A 15,377-nucleotide genomic window follows, 5' to 3' on the forward strand; every position below is an offset into this window, starting at 1 on the left:
TAACTGCACAATGATGCGTTTGGCAGGATTTATTTGCTGCCAGCCCACAATAAAAATTATAAACAACAGGGTTTCTTCGCTGCTGTTATAGTACAAGTTTCACTTGATCAAGTTTTTAACGCCTCCCATTTACATTCCAATCAGTTATTTATTACTGGCTCACAGTATTCTTATGATCAGATCTGCATTAGCACGCATTAGTCAGCTAATGGTTAATCCTAAAGGAGGAAGATCGTAGTTGAATGAAATTGGAATATGCAATGAATTCAAATCTAGAGATACAATCAGATAAGGGCTTTAAAAGATGATAGGAGGAACGTCGCTCAAATCAATCTTTTTCGCAAATGAAGGAAGTTTTCTTCGTTCCAACAGGCGATTTTAATAATATTAAATATTAATATTTACTTTAAAGAGATTAAAGTTTGAACGTTGCCACCAAATAATGTAGCAGATTAATTAAAAAAGTAAATATTTATAATTAATTATAACTGGTTATAATTAATAATTAATAGCCTATTTATATTAGATTTTAGACTTAACTGTAGCAGATTTTATATTACCATTATTCGATCTGTCCGTCCACCGAGCTGGCAAAATAAGCATTAATCAATTCCAGAAAAGGTTATTTTCCTGGCCAAGGACGAATAACTGTTCTACTTAAAGTGAAAGTCAAAAGTCGTCTAGTTGAATGAAATTGGAATAAACAATGAATTCAAATTTAGCGATTCAATCAGATAAGGGCTTTACTCGTGCAGTACTATCAGTAGTTTAGCATGAGTGGGTGCTAAAGCACACAGAGACAGATCAATTGGGATTATAAGAGATTTAATAAACGAACCTATAGCTAGCGTATAACTAAACCAAGCAAAACACATATATGTATATATACAGAATGAATGAGATTAAAGAAAAGAGAGAGAAGAAGCAAGAGAATGGCAGTATTTCACATCAGTTAACCACAACCTAATGAGAATCATCAAAGAATCAAAAATCACCTCAAGAGGGGCTCAAACACGCATCTTAAGAGTTGTAAACGGTTACTTGCATTGGCTTTGTTGCTGAACAAGAGTCCTGATGCGGTAGAAAAGTGAGGTTCGTGATGAGTTCTTATTAGAAGGAAGCTGGAGATTTTCCTCTGGTTCTTCTGAAGAAAGGAAAGTCAGAAAGCTCAACAAGGTTATTTTGAAGAGAAACTGCCAGAAAGTAAAAAGTTTTGAGGAGTCTTGGAGAGTGTTCGTCTCAAAAAGCAAGGGTTTCTGAACACAGATTATCCAAAGATAATGGTTTTTAACAGTTTGTAGTCACACCCACCTTTTGGGGGGAATGCCCAATCAGAGGCATGCATTTTGAGCGCGAGAGAGTTCCTTTGTCTCCGGTTTATGGCCCATTGGAATGTTTATTGATAGTCTAGAGAATTTATGCAGTTTTACCCAAACTGTGGTACAAATAGTATGATAAATTTTAGGAACACATAATGTACATGATTGTTTGAGGAATAAAAAGCAGATCATTTTGATACTAAGAACGAAATATGTAGAAGATCTTAGAGCAGAGATACACTCTTATACCTGAATATAAGCACAGAGAGTCTAACTAATACAAATAAAGAATTTTAACTAGGCTACATACCATAGTGAAACATACAAACAATACATGCATATACCAGATACATTTATAACTAAATAATTATAGTCAAAATGAATAAATGTTTGTGTGTTGTGTGAATGTGATTTGGCTGGTCAGCCAGGACCATTTGGTGTCTGCCATCGAGAGCTATCTAGTTATCTCAGAATGTGTTTGAAGTTGGATGAGGAGTCTCTTCCAGATATTGGGGGGTAAACCTTGCCACTAAACACTCATATAAATGTATATGGGGCCAGATTCTGTTATTTATATGCAAATGTCAAAGGGCTAAAGGAGTCCCTCCAACATAAAGGCCAAACTATCAAACATGATCCTAAGCAGATGCCACACATTTTTTATAAACGAAAACGTTTATTTTGGATGGGATTAATCGCGATTAATCATTTGACAGCACTACTAATAAATATACACAGTTCACATCAATAAACTTATACATAAACTTAAACACATAAACACTTTTATTTTGGATGTGATTAATTGCAATTAATCATTGCCCAGGACTAGTCAGATCTGTTTTTTTCTTAGGGATCCTCAGTGAGAGCTCAACAGTCATCTCCATTGACAGGCTGGTAATGGATGGAGACCGTTCGGTGCAGAAGTGTAGTTGTGTAGTGTATAGCTGCTTGTTTTGTACTTTTATAATATACTAACAACCACCAAAAGCACAGGTGATAATGATAAAATGTCACAGTGAATCAAAGCTCATACATCACAAGTAGCTCTTCCACAAGCTGAAGTAAATATACATTTATATAGAAGGTGCAATTTGTCATTCACACAAATAATAAACACCATCATGGTAATGACATGATAAAAATCATGTAATAAGCATTCATATAACAGCAAAATATGTAACATAAACCCTATGTTCAGAACTGATAAAGAGAAGCAGTAAATTCAATTACCCATCAATGTTGATTGCAAGAAAGAGATTTGTGGAAATGTTTATTAATGCCTGATATTTCCGGATGTCCCATTAGATTTATTAGTTTTTCATAGTAAGGGAACTCAATTAACAGCCATTTTTACATTATTTTACCTGTAACTATTTTTTTTTTTTTTAACCATGCATTAACACATAAATTAATACATAAATTAATACACATAAATACATAAATTAGAGTGTACGGTGTTCCCCCAGACACATTAAAAGGTAAAAAAAATTAATGTTGTTGTGTTTATACAATCTCTCAACCAATGGTGATGCTGCAAAAAAAAGAAAAAAAAAAGAAAGAAAGAATAGAAAATAAGAAAAGTCTTAAAATTGGCTTCATTTTTTATGCAAAATATTATTTTCACACATATTTTTGACAACCATGATTTTTAGGAAATAATAATATACCAACTTGTATATTCCCTTAGTTTACAGGTTTTGCTAATTTGAACTGGTCAAAACTGAAGTCACACTGTCAAAACTTTTTAACAAAGTCTGCAAAACTGTTAATCATTTTTCATGTTTTTTCACACACAATGCCTTCAGTGAACACATCTGCATGAACTCTTGTCATTTGTCACTTGTCACTTGTCATCACCTGTAAAACACTAAATCTGCAGCACAATTTTCAGATTCTAGCACTGCTTTCAAAACTGTACAATTATGTGTATTTCTGCAGTAATAAAATTCAACTTTAACAGAACACTAAACACTCCAGTAGGCACATAATTCAAAACTCACTGTCTTTGTATTTAATTTGAAAAACAGTTAAAACCCTATACTGTAAATATATCTAACTTCATCACTTAGAAACATTTTTTTTGTACTTGACACAGGCATTCATTTGATGGATTGTGTGTAAAAGTATGATGTAAACTTTTAGAATAATTATAGTTTTAAAAATAAAAAAAAACAGAGAGTTTAAATAAATTTTGCATTTGTAAATGTAACATTTGTTTAGGAAAACAGTCAATAGACCAATAATAAAATGAATTACTCCTCATAAATGATTAATAATGAATACAATTATTAGTTATTCATCTTAAAATAAATAATTAATGTCAAGCATACAAATATTTTAGACACCTATTATATGTGACTCTGGAGAACAAAACCAGTCATAAGTAGCGCAGGTATATTTGTAGCAATAGCCAACAATTATATGTGTCAAAATTATTGATTTTTCTTTTATACCTAAAATCATTATCATTCCTACCGTACATATATCAAAACTTAATTACTGATTAGTAATATGCTTTGTTAGAAACTTCATTTGGACAACTTTAAAGGCTATTTTCTCAAGCTTTAAACTTTTTGCACCTTCAGATTCTAGATTTTCAAATAGTTGCATATCAGAATTGTCAATGAAAGCTTATTTATTCAGCTTTCAGATGGTTCATATATCTCAATTAAAAAAAAAATTGACCCCTTATGACTGGTTTGTGGTCCAGGGTCACATGCATGAAGTACAAACACCGCATTAAAACAATCTTAATTAAAAAAACAGAAATGTTAAATACATTTTGCATTTGTAGAAAAAAAAAATTAATAGGCTGACAATACAATTAATTAATCTCCAAATCCCCTTCATAAACGATTATTAATTAATAAAACAATAAGTTATTAATCTTTAAATAAATAATTAATATCCAGCGCGCAAATATTTTCGACACCTTGAGTAAACCGCATACAGAATAGTACAGCTGTAAAACTACAACCCCCATATGGCGCGAAAGCTGTAATGTCCCGGATACGAGCGCCGGAAGAGAAGCAGGTGTCTGCCTTGGCCATCTTGAGCTGTTGCTCGAAGCCTCGAAGAATCGGAGGATAATCCCGTTGTTGGGGCGCCATCATGCCGGGGCATCTGCAAGAAGGCTTCGGCTGCGTCGTGACCAATCGGTTCGACCAGTTATTGGATGACGAATCCGACCCCTTCGAGATATTAAAGGCGGCCGAGAACAAGAAGAAAGAAGCGGCCGCGTCAGGCGCCTCGAAGACAGCAGCTCAAGCCGCCAAACAGCCGAAAAAAGAGTCCCAGAAAGACAGGAAAAATACAGCGCAGGACAAGAAAGAAGAAACCCAGGCTCCCGTGCCGCTTAAGAAAGAGGGTATGTAGAAATACAGTCCTAAATATCGGCTGTCTCTCAAAAAATAGAAAGCCTAGGTAGCATATTTGAAGATTGTAGACCCGCTCAGAGCTATGAACTCGGTAAAAACTGCTGGAGTGAACCCTATATACGCGCCAACGGTTGAGTTCTTGAATCGCGCGCATGGTGCCTATAATGATGTCTAGGTAACGTTAGGCAGCACAGTAGGTTACGAGACAGAGAAGTCAACATGAACAACAACAGCCTGCTAACGTTACCAGTGTTGATTAATGTTCACTAACACTGTGTTTGTGTGCGAGATGCGCCCGGAGATGTTTTATTAAACAGTTTTCTTCCTCTGACATGTCAACATTACTATCCGATCTCGATTTGATTATCTTCACTTTCTTCATAACTGCGTAGCTGCGTTAGCCACATGCTAATCTGCTAGCTGTATGAGGATATTCTGTGATTAGCATCTTTCTGTGCTGGTCTGCACATGGAGGAAACAATGGCGTGTTGTGATGTTATGCAAACATGTAACTACTTTTAGGAGAGCACTTTCAGTTTTGTTTTGTAGGGCGTGCAGTGACGGATACATGGAGTAACGTTAACTCACAGTCTAGTGGTTTTAAATGTAGTTGACCAGGTTGAATACTCAATTTATGTGTTCATATTTGATGATGTCGAGATTTGTGATTTGTTTAAATTACAAAATAAATGTAACCTGGTGCTTTAAAATCTGAGGCAGTAATTGAAAATGCTTCTTCAGACATCATTAGAGTTGATTGATGAACAGCGTGACCTTGGACAAAACACTAAAACCAATAGTTTACTCAAATGCTGTCTTTTGCTCTCCATCATGTTGTTCCACACACATAAGTGTGCATGCTGTGTTTATTTTGCATATAGAGCATTTAAATGGTGATAGTAGCCAGCAATTAAATTACTATATGTGACCCTGGACCACAAAACCAGTCTCTCTCAATAAATTCGCTTTCCATTGGTGTATGAGTTTATTAGGATATAACAATATTCGGTTGAGATGCAACTATTTGAAAATCTGGAATCTGAGGATGCAAAAAAATCTAAATACTGAGGAAATCACCTTTAAAGCTGTCCGAATGAATTCTTAGCAATGCATATTACTAATCAGAAATTAAGTTTTGATATATTTACGGTATGAAATTTACAAAATATGTTCATGGAGCATGATCTTTACTTAATATCCTACTGATTTTTGGCATAAACGAGGTATCTATAATTTTGACCCATACAATGTATTGTTGACTATTTCTATAAATATACTCCTGAGACATAAGACCCCAGGGACACAAATGCTTAAAATTGGAAGTACTAGTAGGAGGCGTTTGTGAGACTGTTTTATGCGTATTTTGAGTGTGTTTTCTGACCTGTAATAAGTGCACTGATTTGGATAAGTGTGTCCGATTGGTGGAAGTGCTCTTTGAGTGACACGCAGCCATCAGATATTAATGCTCTAGTTTTGATCTGAATGAAATGTGATTAAATCAACTCACACTTCACAGGTTCTCATTGTGTTTTAACGAGCGTCTGCGTATCTGTTTTAGGGATGAGAAGGGTTGGCCGGAGGCCGGAGCAGCAGGGTCAGGTCAGTTCCCAGCATCAGGGAGGTCAAGGAGAGGCTCGGCCCGGCGACAGACGACCCGAGAGACGCCCTCCTCGTGAACGACGCTTTGAGAAATCAGCAGAAGAGAAGCCAGAGGGGGGAGAGTTCACTGTGGACAAGTGAGGGTTTGCTTTAAAACAAAACTGACAGCATTAAGACTGACACAATCACTCAACACTTGACCTTTTATGCTGTTGATGTGCAAACAAAACTTTACTAACACATTATTTGTAGTGTGCTTTCTCACTTTGATAAGAAACAAGGTTGCCGCTTTTAAATTTAGTCTCAACGATCAAGAAACTGTCAGTCACGATCAAGTGACTAGCATCACCAAAATAGCATCGCTCTGTTTCCCCAAACTCTGGCCAGTGTTTCTGTTTGGGGTTGATTGTGATATTGAATCATTTGTTGAACCACCAAGTCCATTGAGTTCCCATTTCATCAATATCTGAGCATTGTTTATTGATTTTCTAGCTCCAGATTGGTAATGTCTTTGTGCATGTTGTCCTCAGGTCATTAGGGGACAGGCCCTCTAGAGGTCGTGGTGGAGGCCGCGGGGCCAGAGGAGGTCGTGGACGGGGCATGGGACGAGGAGATGGATTAGATTCCCGAGGCAAACGTGACTTTGACAGACACAGCGGCAATGACAAATCGTGAGTGTGATGAAGCCTGCACTAACAAATGGTTCAGGCTGTGCACTAGTCTCACTGGGATGTCCTTCTCGCTTTAGTCGACAGAAAGGAGAGGAGAAGCGCGGTGGGAGTGGCTTGCACAACTGGGGCAATGTGAAGGAAGAAGCCAGGTAGGATTGGAGACGTGGGATATTTGAGGCTTGATGATTTCTGCGAGTCTTAAAAAGTTTCAATTCGCCCTTCCACACAATCAAAGGCCTTAAATGGGAGCAAGAAGTCTTAAATTAATAAAGATATTGCATTGAGTGTTGTACGCATTGCTGAAAATGCATGCATTTTGTCTGGTTTTCCAGTACAAATATCTAAGCATCCTTAAATGAAGATGCATTTGTTTGAGATGCAAAAATGTTGTTTGAGAAATGTAACTGTGTGAAAAGTGAGTTTATTTTTAAAAGGTGAACAGATTTCTGTCAATGGGCCATAAACTTGCTATCCTTTTGATTTAAGGTGATTTTTTGAAGCCCCAGTGGCAGATATTATTTTTTTTTTAATCAAACTATTCATTTTGATTCGTTTCACAGAAAGCATTGTCATTTTGCTTCTCAAGTTAATGCATCTCGATTTAAAAATCTTTTGCACGGGAAAACAAGACTATAAAAAATATTAGTGAAGAACTGCAGTTTGTCTTTTATGAAGTCTAGTGGTTGGGTGCAAAGATTCTTGAATTAATATTTGGTAAAATGAATGAAAAAGTAACGGAAATCTGTTAAACGCTGTGTTTTCAAACTCATTGTGCTCCTAGACATTTACATTTAGAGAACCCATTGTCGTCGTTGTTGTTAATAATTATAATAATAAACTAACTCTGATATTGTGTGACATGGAGGGCTGGTCCATTTCTTGACACTGAAGATTTCTGAATCATTGCTCTAGTGGGACAGTGTGTTATCTCAAGGGTTCCCGATCTAATATTGTCTGATTTGACAGTGAGCTGGATCAGTCTGCAGCACCGGAGCCTGTTCCTGAAGGTGAAGATCCCGCTCCTGCCGACTCTGAAAACAAGTGAGTCAAGTAGAGCCGTGTTCAGAAAATGCAGTATCTCTGATGAGATGTACAGAGAGCATGCCATGGTTGTGTCTGTGTAGGGAGAATGAAGCCGAGGAGGTGAAGGAGGAAGGTCCTAAGGAGATGACACTGGATGAGTGGAAGGCCATGCAAGACAAAGAACGCTCCAAAGTTGAGTTCAACATCCGCAAGCCCAACGAGGGCAACGACGGTCAGTGGAAGAAGGGCTACGTACTGCACAAGTCAAAGAGTGAGGAAGCTGGCACGGTAAGTTAAATGAGTCCATTTTCCAGCCTCGTAAATGTTTATTCTAACTGTTTTCGGGGCTAATGTGGCTTATTTCCTTTTTGTGTGTTTTCAGCGGCATGCTGGATCTGTGATTGAAGCTGGAGATGTTGACCCTGATGCGTTCCAAAAGGTATTTGTGTCTGGGTTTGGATTGTTTTACTCTCTAGTCACCCTTTTGGTCAACTTTGAAACTAGGGCTGAACGATATATCGTTAATGTGTCTATATCTAGATATGAACTTTCAAGATATAACTATCGAAAAATCAACGATCGAGACGATATAGATTTCCCCTCTCCGCGCTCGCCCTTGACTGCACCTCTAAAGCATGCGTGCACACACTAACAGGGACGTGGCAACTAAATTGTGGGGGGGGGGGCGTTTCCATGGTGACATGTCATTGCTTGTCACGTGACGCACTGCAGCAGCAACAGCGCTGAATAAACGATGATCTGCTTTTGTCATTTTTCTTTTTTTATTCAGAATATTCACAAATGTGTTAGCTATGGCATGAAATATCTGATATTCCGATGGTCAAGTGGAAGTATATTGTTGTTTAAACACCTTTATAACGATCGCGTTAGTTCATAGTAGGGTCTTATGAAATCAGTTTTATTTTTTCATAAATGCTTTAATTTTTTCTGGAATAAGCTTTAATGTACAAGAGGTTTGCTGGAAAAAAATCCATATTCCTTCTGCGTACAATGCTTGCTTGATTTACATCAGTTACGCACATTTGTGCGTTAAGTGTTTCACGCGTGAGGTACTTTGTGTTGTACTTAGCCGTGACGTTATAGTGACAATATTTCCTCTTTTTGGATCTTAAAAAAATGCGTTTGGCTGGTCATTTCTGAATGAATTCGGCTTTCTACAGTTGCCAGTGCGGTTTTGTATTGAAGCGCCGCGAGGGACTGTTTTCTTAATCCTGCTCCCACTGAATTTCTGACCGTTATTGCTCGCTCCCTGCAAACATGCTAATATTGTATAATTTTCATGCATCGGGGAGCCATTATCAATACACAGAGTATTTAAATCTCTCCTCAATCAGTCAAATCTGACTCCTGCAGCTCGTGTTGAATGCAGGCCTGCTTAACACTTAACACTGATTACTGTCAGTATCCTTCACTTGAATTAAGAGTACCATAATTTAATTGTATAAAGCCTAAAAAACGGACTTTAGCAGCTCTTTTTACTTTGAGATCTTTTTGAGGTTAAATACAGATTAAAATTCTTAAGATATAGTTTAATAGCTATGATACTGTTTTTGAAATCAAATCTTTGCATAGCCAGGAAACACTGGCATCTAACAATGCCTTGGAGAAAGAAAAAAAAAAAATGAACCAAAATAGGAAATAAAACGGTTATTAGCCATTAACATTTTCATTCATTAACAATCATTAACACATTCATAAGTACCTGTAATTTAATTACACTTTTTTTTTCCCCTCAGTATCGGTAACCGATCACAGTTGCATTTCTGTAATTTAGGTATATGTTACCTGTAGTTACTCCCCAACACTGGTCAGGTCTGATGATAAAAGCACACGCAGCGGGAAGTGGCAGTTCAGGGACGAAACAGGGATTTTTTTTCTCCCTATGGCTACCTTTAAACACGTAATGAGTTGATTTTCCCTGTGAAGAGGGAGAACAAAATGAGGAGGAAGCCGACGTCAAACCGCAGCCCAAAAGAAAAAAAAAACTCTGGAAGCACTGTTAATAAATGCCTTCTTAGATAAAATAAAAATAAATAAATATGTGTCTTTTTTATTATATCAAATAGCATTATACAACAGTATCTGCCGTGGTTCAAGTCCTTGTGGAGATGGAAAGAATCTTCTCTTGTTCCGTTGTTGTCGTCTCCTTTTGTAGTTTTAAATCATTATTTAATAATTTGATATTAATTTGCCTCCGTCACGGTTATAATGCTTCTCCTACGAGCCGCTTCTTCTGCTTTTGTCGCAAAAGTTAATATCAGATCATTTTAGAATACAGTATTAGGATACACCGAATATTCTTCAGTTTTGAAAACTGTAACAATGTTTCTTAAAAAGATGATATTATGTAACCTCTATCAAGTCTTTGAATTTGAGGGTATTCGACAAGGACAGAATTCTGTCAGTATTGCGATTTGATTAATTGTACAGCCTACTTGTGATTTACTCCTCCAAAAACTGTGAAGCATTCTGTAAATTCCTTTCTTGTGATTTGATTGTGTGATTTTGTCCATGTTCTCCGCATCGAGGAAATCTCACAGTATGCTAGTTGAAATCCTCACAACGCTTTAAAGCTGCGGTAGGGAAACTTTTGACGTTCTAGCGGTTAATAAACAGAACTGCTTGCGTCTTGCGGAAGAGCATCGTAGCCGGAACTACTTCTCTCTGTTTATGTCTATGAAGAATCACAAAGGTACTGGGTTACTCCGCCGCGGTATCCCCGAAGCAATCTAAAATAGTCCGAATATAAACACTTATTATAGGTGCACCCTAGTGATTCAGAACAAGCCAAAAACACGGTTTGGAAAATGGATTCATGGTGTACTCGCTTATTATGTTCTTTTTTCTACATTTTGAACACAAACAAAGTTACGGACCGCAGCTGTGATTGGTTGTTTCTTACCGGGAGCGGTCTGTAACTGCAAATGGCAATAGGACACTGGGAGGAGATTATCTGTCTCATATTCTACTGTCAGGACATAATGACAGGTTTAACAAATATGTAAAAAATATATTTTTACAAAAGTTACCTACTGCAGCTTTAAGAAAGCAAGCATTATGTGTTGTAGTTCCTGAAGCTGATGCTGTAATATTTCTTCCTAAAGTCTGATGAGGGGGGAGATCACCACTTCCGTAAGCCTGCCAATGACATCACCTCCCAGCTGGAGATAAACTTCGGAGACTTGGGTCGGCCGGGCCGCGGCCGAGGAGGATCTCGTGGAGGCCGAGGAGCTCGAGGAGGAGGAGGAGGAGGAGGAGGAGGAGGAGGAGGACGGCCAGGCCGAGGCGGAGGCGGAGGCAGATCTGAGAAGGTACATGACATACTGATATTGTCAGTGTTGGGGGTAACGCATTACAAGTAACACGAGTTACTTAATAAGTAATTACTTTTTCAAAAGTAATGCCAGTCACTTTGTTTTCCCATTTATTGACTGACAGCTCTCCTGTCCCCATATTGGGAGAAATCAGAAGTACAGAGGCGTTGTGTGTGCCGTGTGAGCATGATGTAGTTCGAGTCTAAATGTGAATGTGCATCAATTCATCACACTCGCAAAAAACATATTTAGTAATAATCCAAATGAATTAAAACAGTGAAATGCGATCTCAGAATATGACGCAAACTTGCATTAATTAAACGTTAAATATATTTAATTCCGTTTTATTAACTAATGTCTTTGCTGCTGACCTTTGATGATCCAGTTCAACTATACTAATAAGGAAAAATTACTTTAGGTAAACTAGTAATTGTGCTTCATTGTTTTTAATTTTATTGTTGAAGTGAGGACCTTCTCCTGTGTTCTACTGTACAGACATGAATTTACCTTTCCTTCAGTCTGAGGTTTAATCATTACACTTTTGGTGTGAAAGGGCTTCTACATTTGCTTTAAATAGAACTTGTTTTATTAAAAACAATCAAGCCCTGCTCATATTTAAAAAGTAACGCATAATGTTCCATAAAAAGTAACTAAGTAACATAATTTTAAAATCTCCAACACTGCATATTTTCTTCTAATGTTTGTGTTGGAAAATTTGTGGCAGATGCCGCTTACATAAAAAAAAACTGTAGTCTGTCCCTGAAACCCATATTATTACTGTTTTACCAACAGAATACATGTAGTTTAAATGGACATTATTCGCTTATACACCAGCAAAGAACTAAACGCTTTATTGTTGTAAAGTTCAGTCCTTTCTTTTGAGTATTACAGGATTGGATCTGTTAGTTGGATGTAAAACAATACAAAAATTTTATGTTGTGATAGAAAGTAATGTTTTGATTTGAAAATTTATTTCTGACTTTCTCAGGATTGAGATTATACTGACAGAAGTTTTAAAGTCAGAATTGCGGGATAAAGTTTATATGAGAATTCTGACAATGGTCAGTTTATCTTAATTCTGAAAAAAAAGTCAGAATTGTGAAAAGACGCAGTTTTGTATATTTAATATTCAGTGATTGAAACGTGCATTCATAGTTATTTGCGCTTCTAAACTTAATGATTTAAATGAGATGATCACAAAAGATTCTTTGCTAGACCTGTAAATAATAAATTAAGTCCATAATAATAATATATATATATATATATATATATATATATATATATATATATATATATATATATATAATATAAATAAAAAAAGTTTGTTGTTGATTTTATGTAGTTTAATAAATTTTTCCACTTGTATCTTGCCATGAATATAGCCATGATAGATGGCATGGTGCTAAATTATAAACCATCAATCTTGAAGTGACAGAAGACTAATACACCAGCTTCTCTCAATCCTTAATGTGAACCATAAACCCAAAAAAAATAAAATCACTTGCTGCTCTTGACCCAGACTTAAAAGGATAATTCACCCAAAATTTCTTCTGTTATGTTTAGGGGTTGCCGATATTTTTTAAACTCTTTTTGGCCGATAGCCGATATTGATACAGATATATTTCCTGTGTGGAAATTAAGTTAATCATTTTTTATTTTGTTTTGTTTTTATCAAGAACCTAGGCTATTTGTTAGAATTAAACAATAATGCAGTTATTTTATATGATGACAGCACATTGAAGCTTTGAAAAGAACTATAAATAAACTATATATAAATTGCTTGGAAACATGCAGTAATAACCTTAACATTTTATTTTAAGATTTAATTTTTTTTAGATGGTCTAAAGCAGAATATTCTGAAAATCTTTTGGAGCTCATAATTGGTTTTAAAAACATAACACGCATTACACATAAATGAATAAATCAGTATATATGAAATCTGCATGTGCTAATTACTTTTACTCTATAGCACACACAACGCATTATTCTGTGCATGCGTTCTCAGTTAAAATGCAGCGATCCAAAGGAAGGGGGTCTTATCCCCATTCAGGCAAAACTTTGCTTCAAGAATGAACCACACTATTGATGTGATCTAATCACTAGCACACCCTGTGCACATCCGAGTTAACACATTCCTCTTATCAGCAAGACATATTGGCCTATTTTTTCATAGATGTGCATTTAAAGCCCTTATCGGCAGATTCCGATATCAATAATATCCGATAATCCGATAATAATATCCGATATTCCGATAATATCGTGCATCCCTAGTTCTGTATAATATTGAGATATTTTAAAGCATGTGGGAAACCAAACAGTTTCTAGTCCCCATTGACTTCCATAGAAGATTGGTCTTTAAAGGTCCTATGACATGAAAATTTAAGATTAATCTGAGTTCCCCTAGCCTGTATATGGTCCCCAAGTTTCTAGAAATTCTAGAAACAGTCATTGTTTACTCTGAGTCTGACAGCAGACACGCCCCTTCAAACAGAGCATTCATACTAACAATATAAGTACACCTAAGAGAACATTAAAAAGCATTTAAAGAAAAGGAAATAATCCATGTCATGGGACCTTTAATCACAGACTTCAGAAATTGAAATTGCACTTATAGAAGCATTATATTTTCCAGATTTGTCCTTTTTATAGTAGTTTGAATGGCTTATGTGCAGGAAAATGCAATTTGTATATGTACTTGGATGAATAAATGATTGTCTCAAATGTTGGCTTGAAGTCTGTTTCTTTTGAATTCGACAGGGTGGAGGCATTTCCGTTCCCAATGTGGATGATCCCGAGGCTTTTCCAGCCCTGGCTTAAACCTTCCTCCAGGCCCTGCTCCTCCTCTTCGACGCTTGCATGCTTACGGATCATTCGACCATAGAATCCAGAAAAGAGAAATACACCAGACTGTCATCCATACACTGAGAACTGACTTTTACCTGCGGAAAAACACAAAAAGGACTTCTTGTTACACTGAAGCAAATTATGGGTAGAGGTTTTGTATTTAGAGACATGATAGCAGGGATGTTCATACAGTATTTTTTTTTTCTTCTTTTTTTCCAGAGATTATGCGTTTGCCATATTTTTTTATTGTTGCCTGAATGTATGCATTTTTCAAGATAGAATCTCAATGGCTCTACCAAAAGCAGAACTTTTTTGTTTTTCTCCAAGTGAGAATACGAGACTCGTAGTGATGATTTTACTATTAACATATATACATGGAATAATGTATATTGACTATTTTAAATGTTTTGAAAGAAAGCTCTAAGGTCAGGCTACCCTCCTGTCATTTGGAGTTTTTTTCTTGACCGGTAGCGAGAAGCAAATGCATCGTCTTGATCTTGCTTTGGTGTTTTCTGTCGTCCTCTGCTGGACCCGTGATATTAGTATGCATAGTTATCTTTGTTCCTCAGAGAAATTATTTCCTCATCTTGTTGGAGCTCAATGGAGATCCAGGCTGGTCCTTGTAAGTTCATCTCTTAGAAACTTTAGGACCACTTTCTGAACTGTAAATGTGGGTGAAGTGTGTGTGTGTGTGTGTGAGAGACAAAACCTGTTTTTAAAAACTCATCATCTGCCATAAGTTTATTTTCCTTAGCGTAGATGGTAAGTTTGTGCAAGTCATGTTCTTAACATGAAGTTTTATTGACATTTTAGTAAGTTTTCTCTAGCTGAGGTTGTTGACATATCTTGCACTTAGATTATGGTGACGTTTGAAATCTAGCTACTAAGCACGTGGTCTGTTTGCATCAGTACCATTTGTTTATTTTTATTCCTTCTGTGATCTTTGCAGTGTTTTTATTTTGAATTATTACTATGATGGCACTACTGCTTGCGTTTTCTGAGAAAAAAATCAAATAAAAAGTGTAATTCAGGGTGGGACAACGGTGTGCTGAGAAAGAAAAGTTGGAAGCAGTTTCTTCTGTATGTGAGCTAGCGAGACCTCCAGGTGTGATGGACGATGTACTCTGTATTCATTGCAGGAGGGACAATAAAGTGGAAGACGACACTAGATTTGAGTCCAGGCTTCGTCTCTCCTTCATCTCATTCTAC

General features: G+C 36.6%; 1 protein-coding gene across 1 annotated transcript; it reads left to right on the forward strand.

Annotated features, from left to right (window-relative positions):
* The first annotated feature begins 4,323 nt into the window (after positions 1-4,323).
* LOC113046114 (plasminogen activator inhibitor 1 RNA-binding protein-like) lies at positions 4,324-15,343 on the forward strand. Its single transcript, XM_026206994.1, has 9 exons — positions 4,324-4,686; positions 6,255-6,432; positions 6,826-6,966; positions 7,044-7,115; positions 7,933-8,007; positions 8,091-8,277; positions 8,372-8,428; positions 11,115-11,321; positions 14,082-15,343. Exons 1-9 carry the CDS (start codon positions 4,431-4,433, stop codon positions 14,139-14,141), a joined length of 1,233 nt encoding a protein of 410 aa, XP_026062779.1. The 5' UTR covers positions 4,324-4,430; the 3' UTR covers positions 14,142-15,343.
* Positions 15,344-15,377: the final 34 nt, after the last annotated feature.

The sequence above is a fragment of the Carassius auratus genome, chromosome 27 (genome assembly GCF_003368295.1).
Source record: "Carassius auratus strain Wakin chromosome 27, ASM336829v1, whole genome shotgun sequence".
NCBI lineage: Eukaryota > Metazoa > Chordata > Actinopteri > Cypriniformes > Cyprinidae > Carassius > Carassius auratus.

Coding starts and splice junctions, on each gene's coding strand:
- LOC113046114 (XM_026206994.1), top strand. CDS start 4,431: ATGCCGGGGCATCTGCAAGAAGGCTTCGGCTGCGTCGTGACCAATCGG. Junction 4,687..6,254: donor CGTGCCGCTTAAGAAAGAGG/GTATGTAGAAAT, acceptor TATCTGTTTTAG/GGATGAGAAGGGTTGGCCGG. Junction 8,278..8,371: donor AGAGTGAGGAAGCTGGCACG/GTAAGTTAAATG, acceptor GTGTGTTTTCAG/CGGCATGCTGGATCTGTGAT.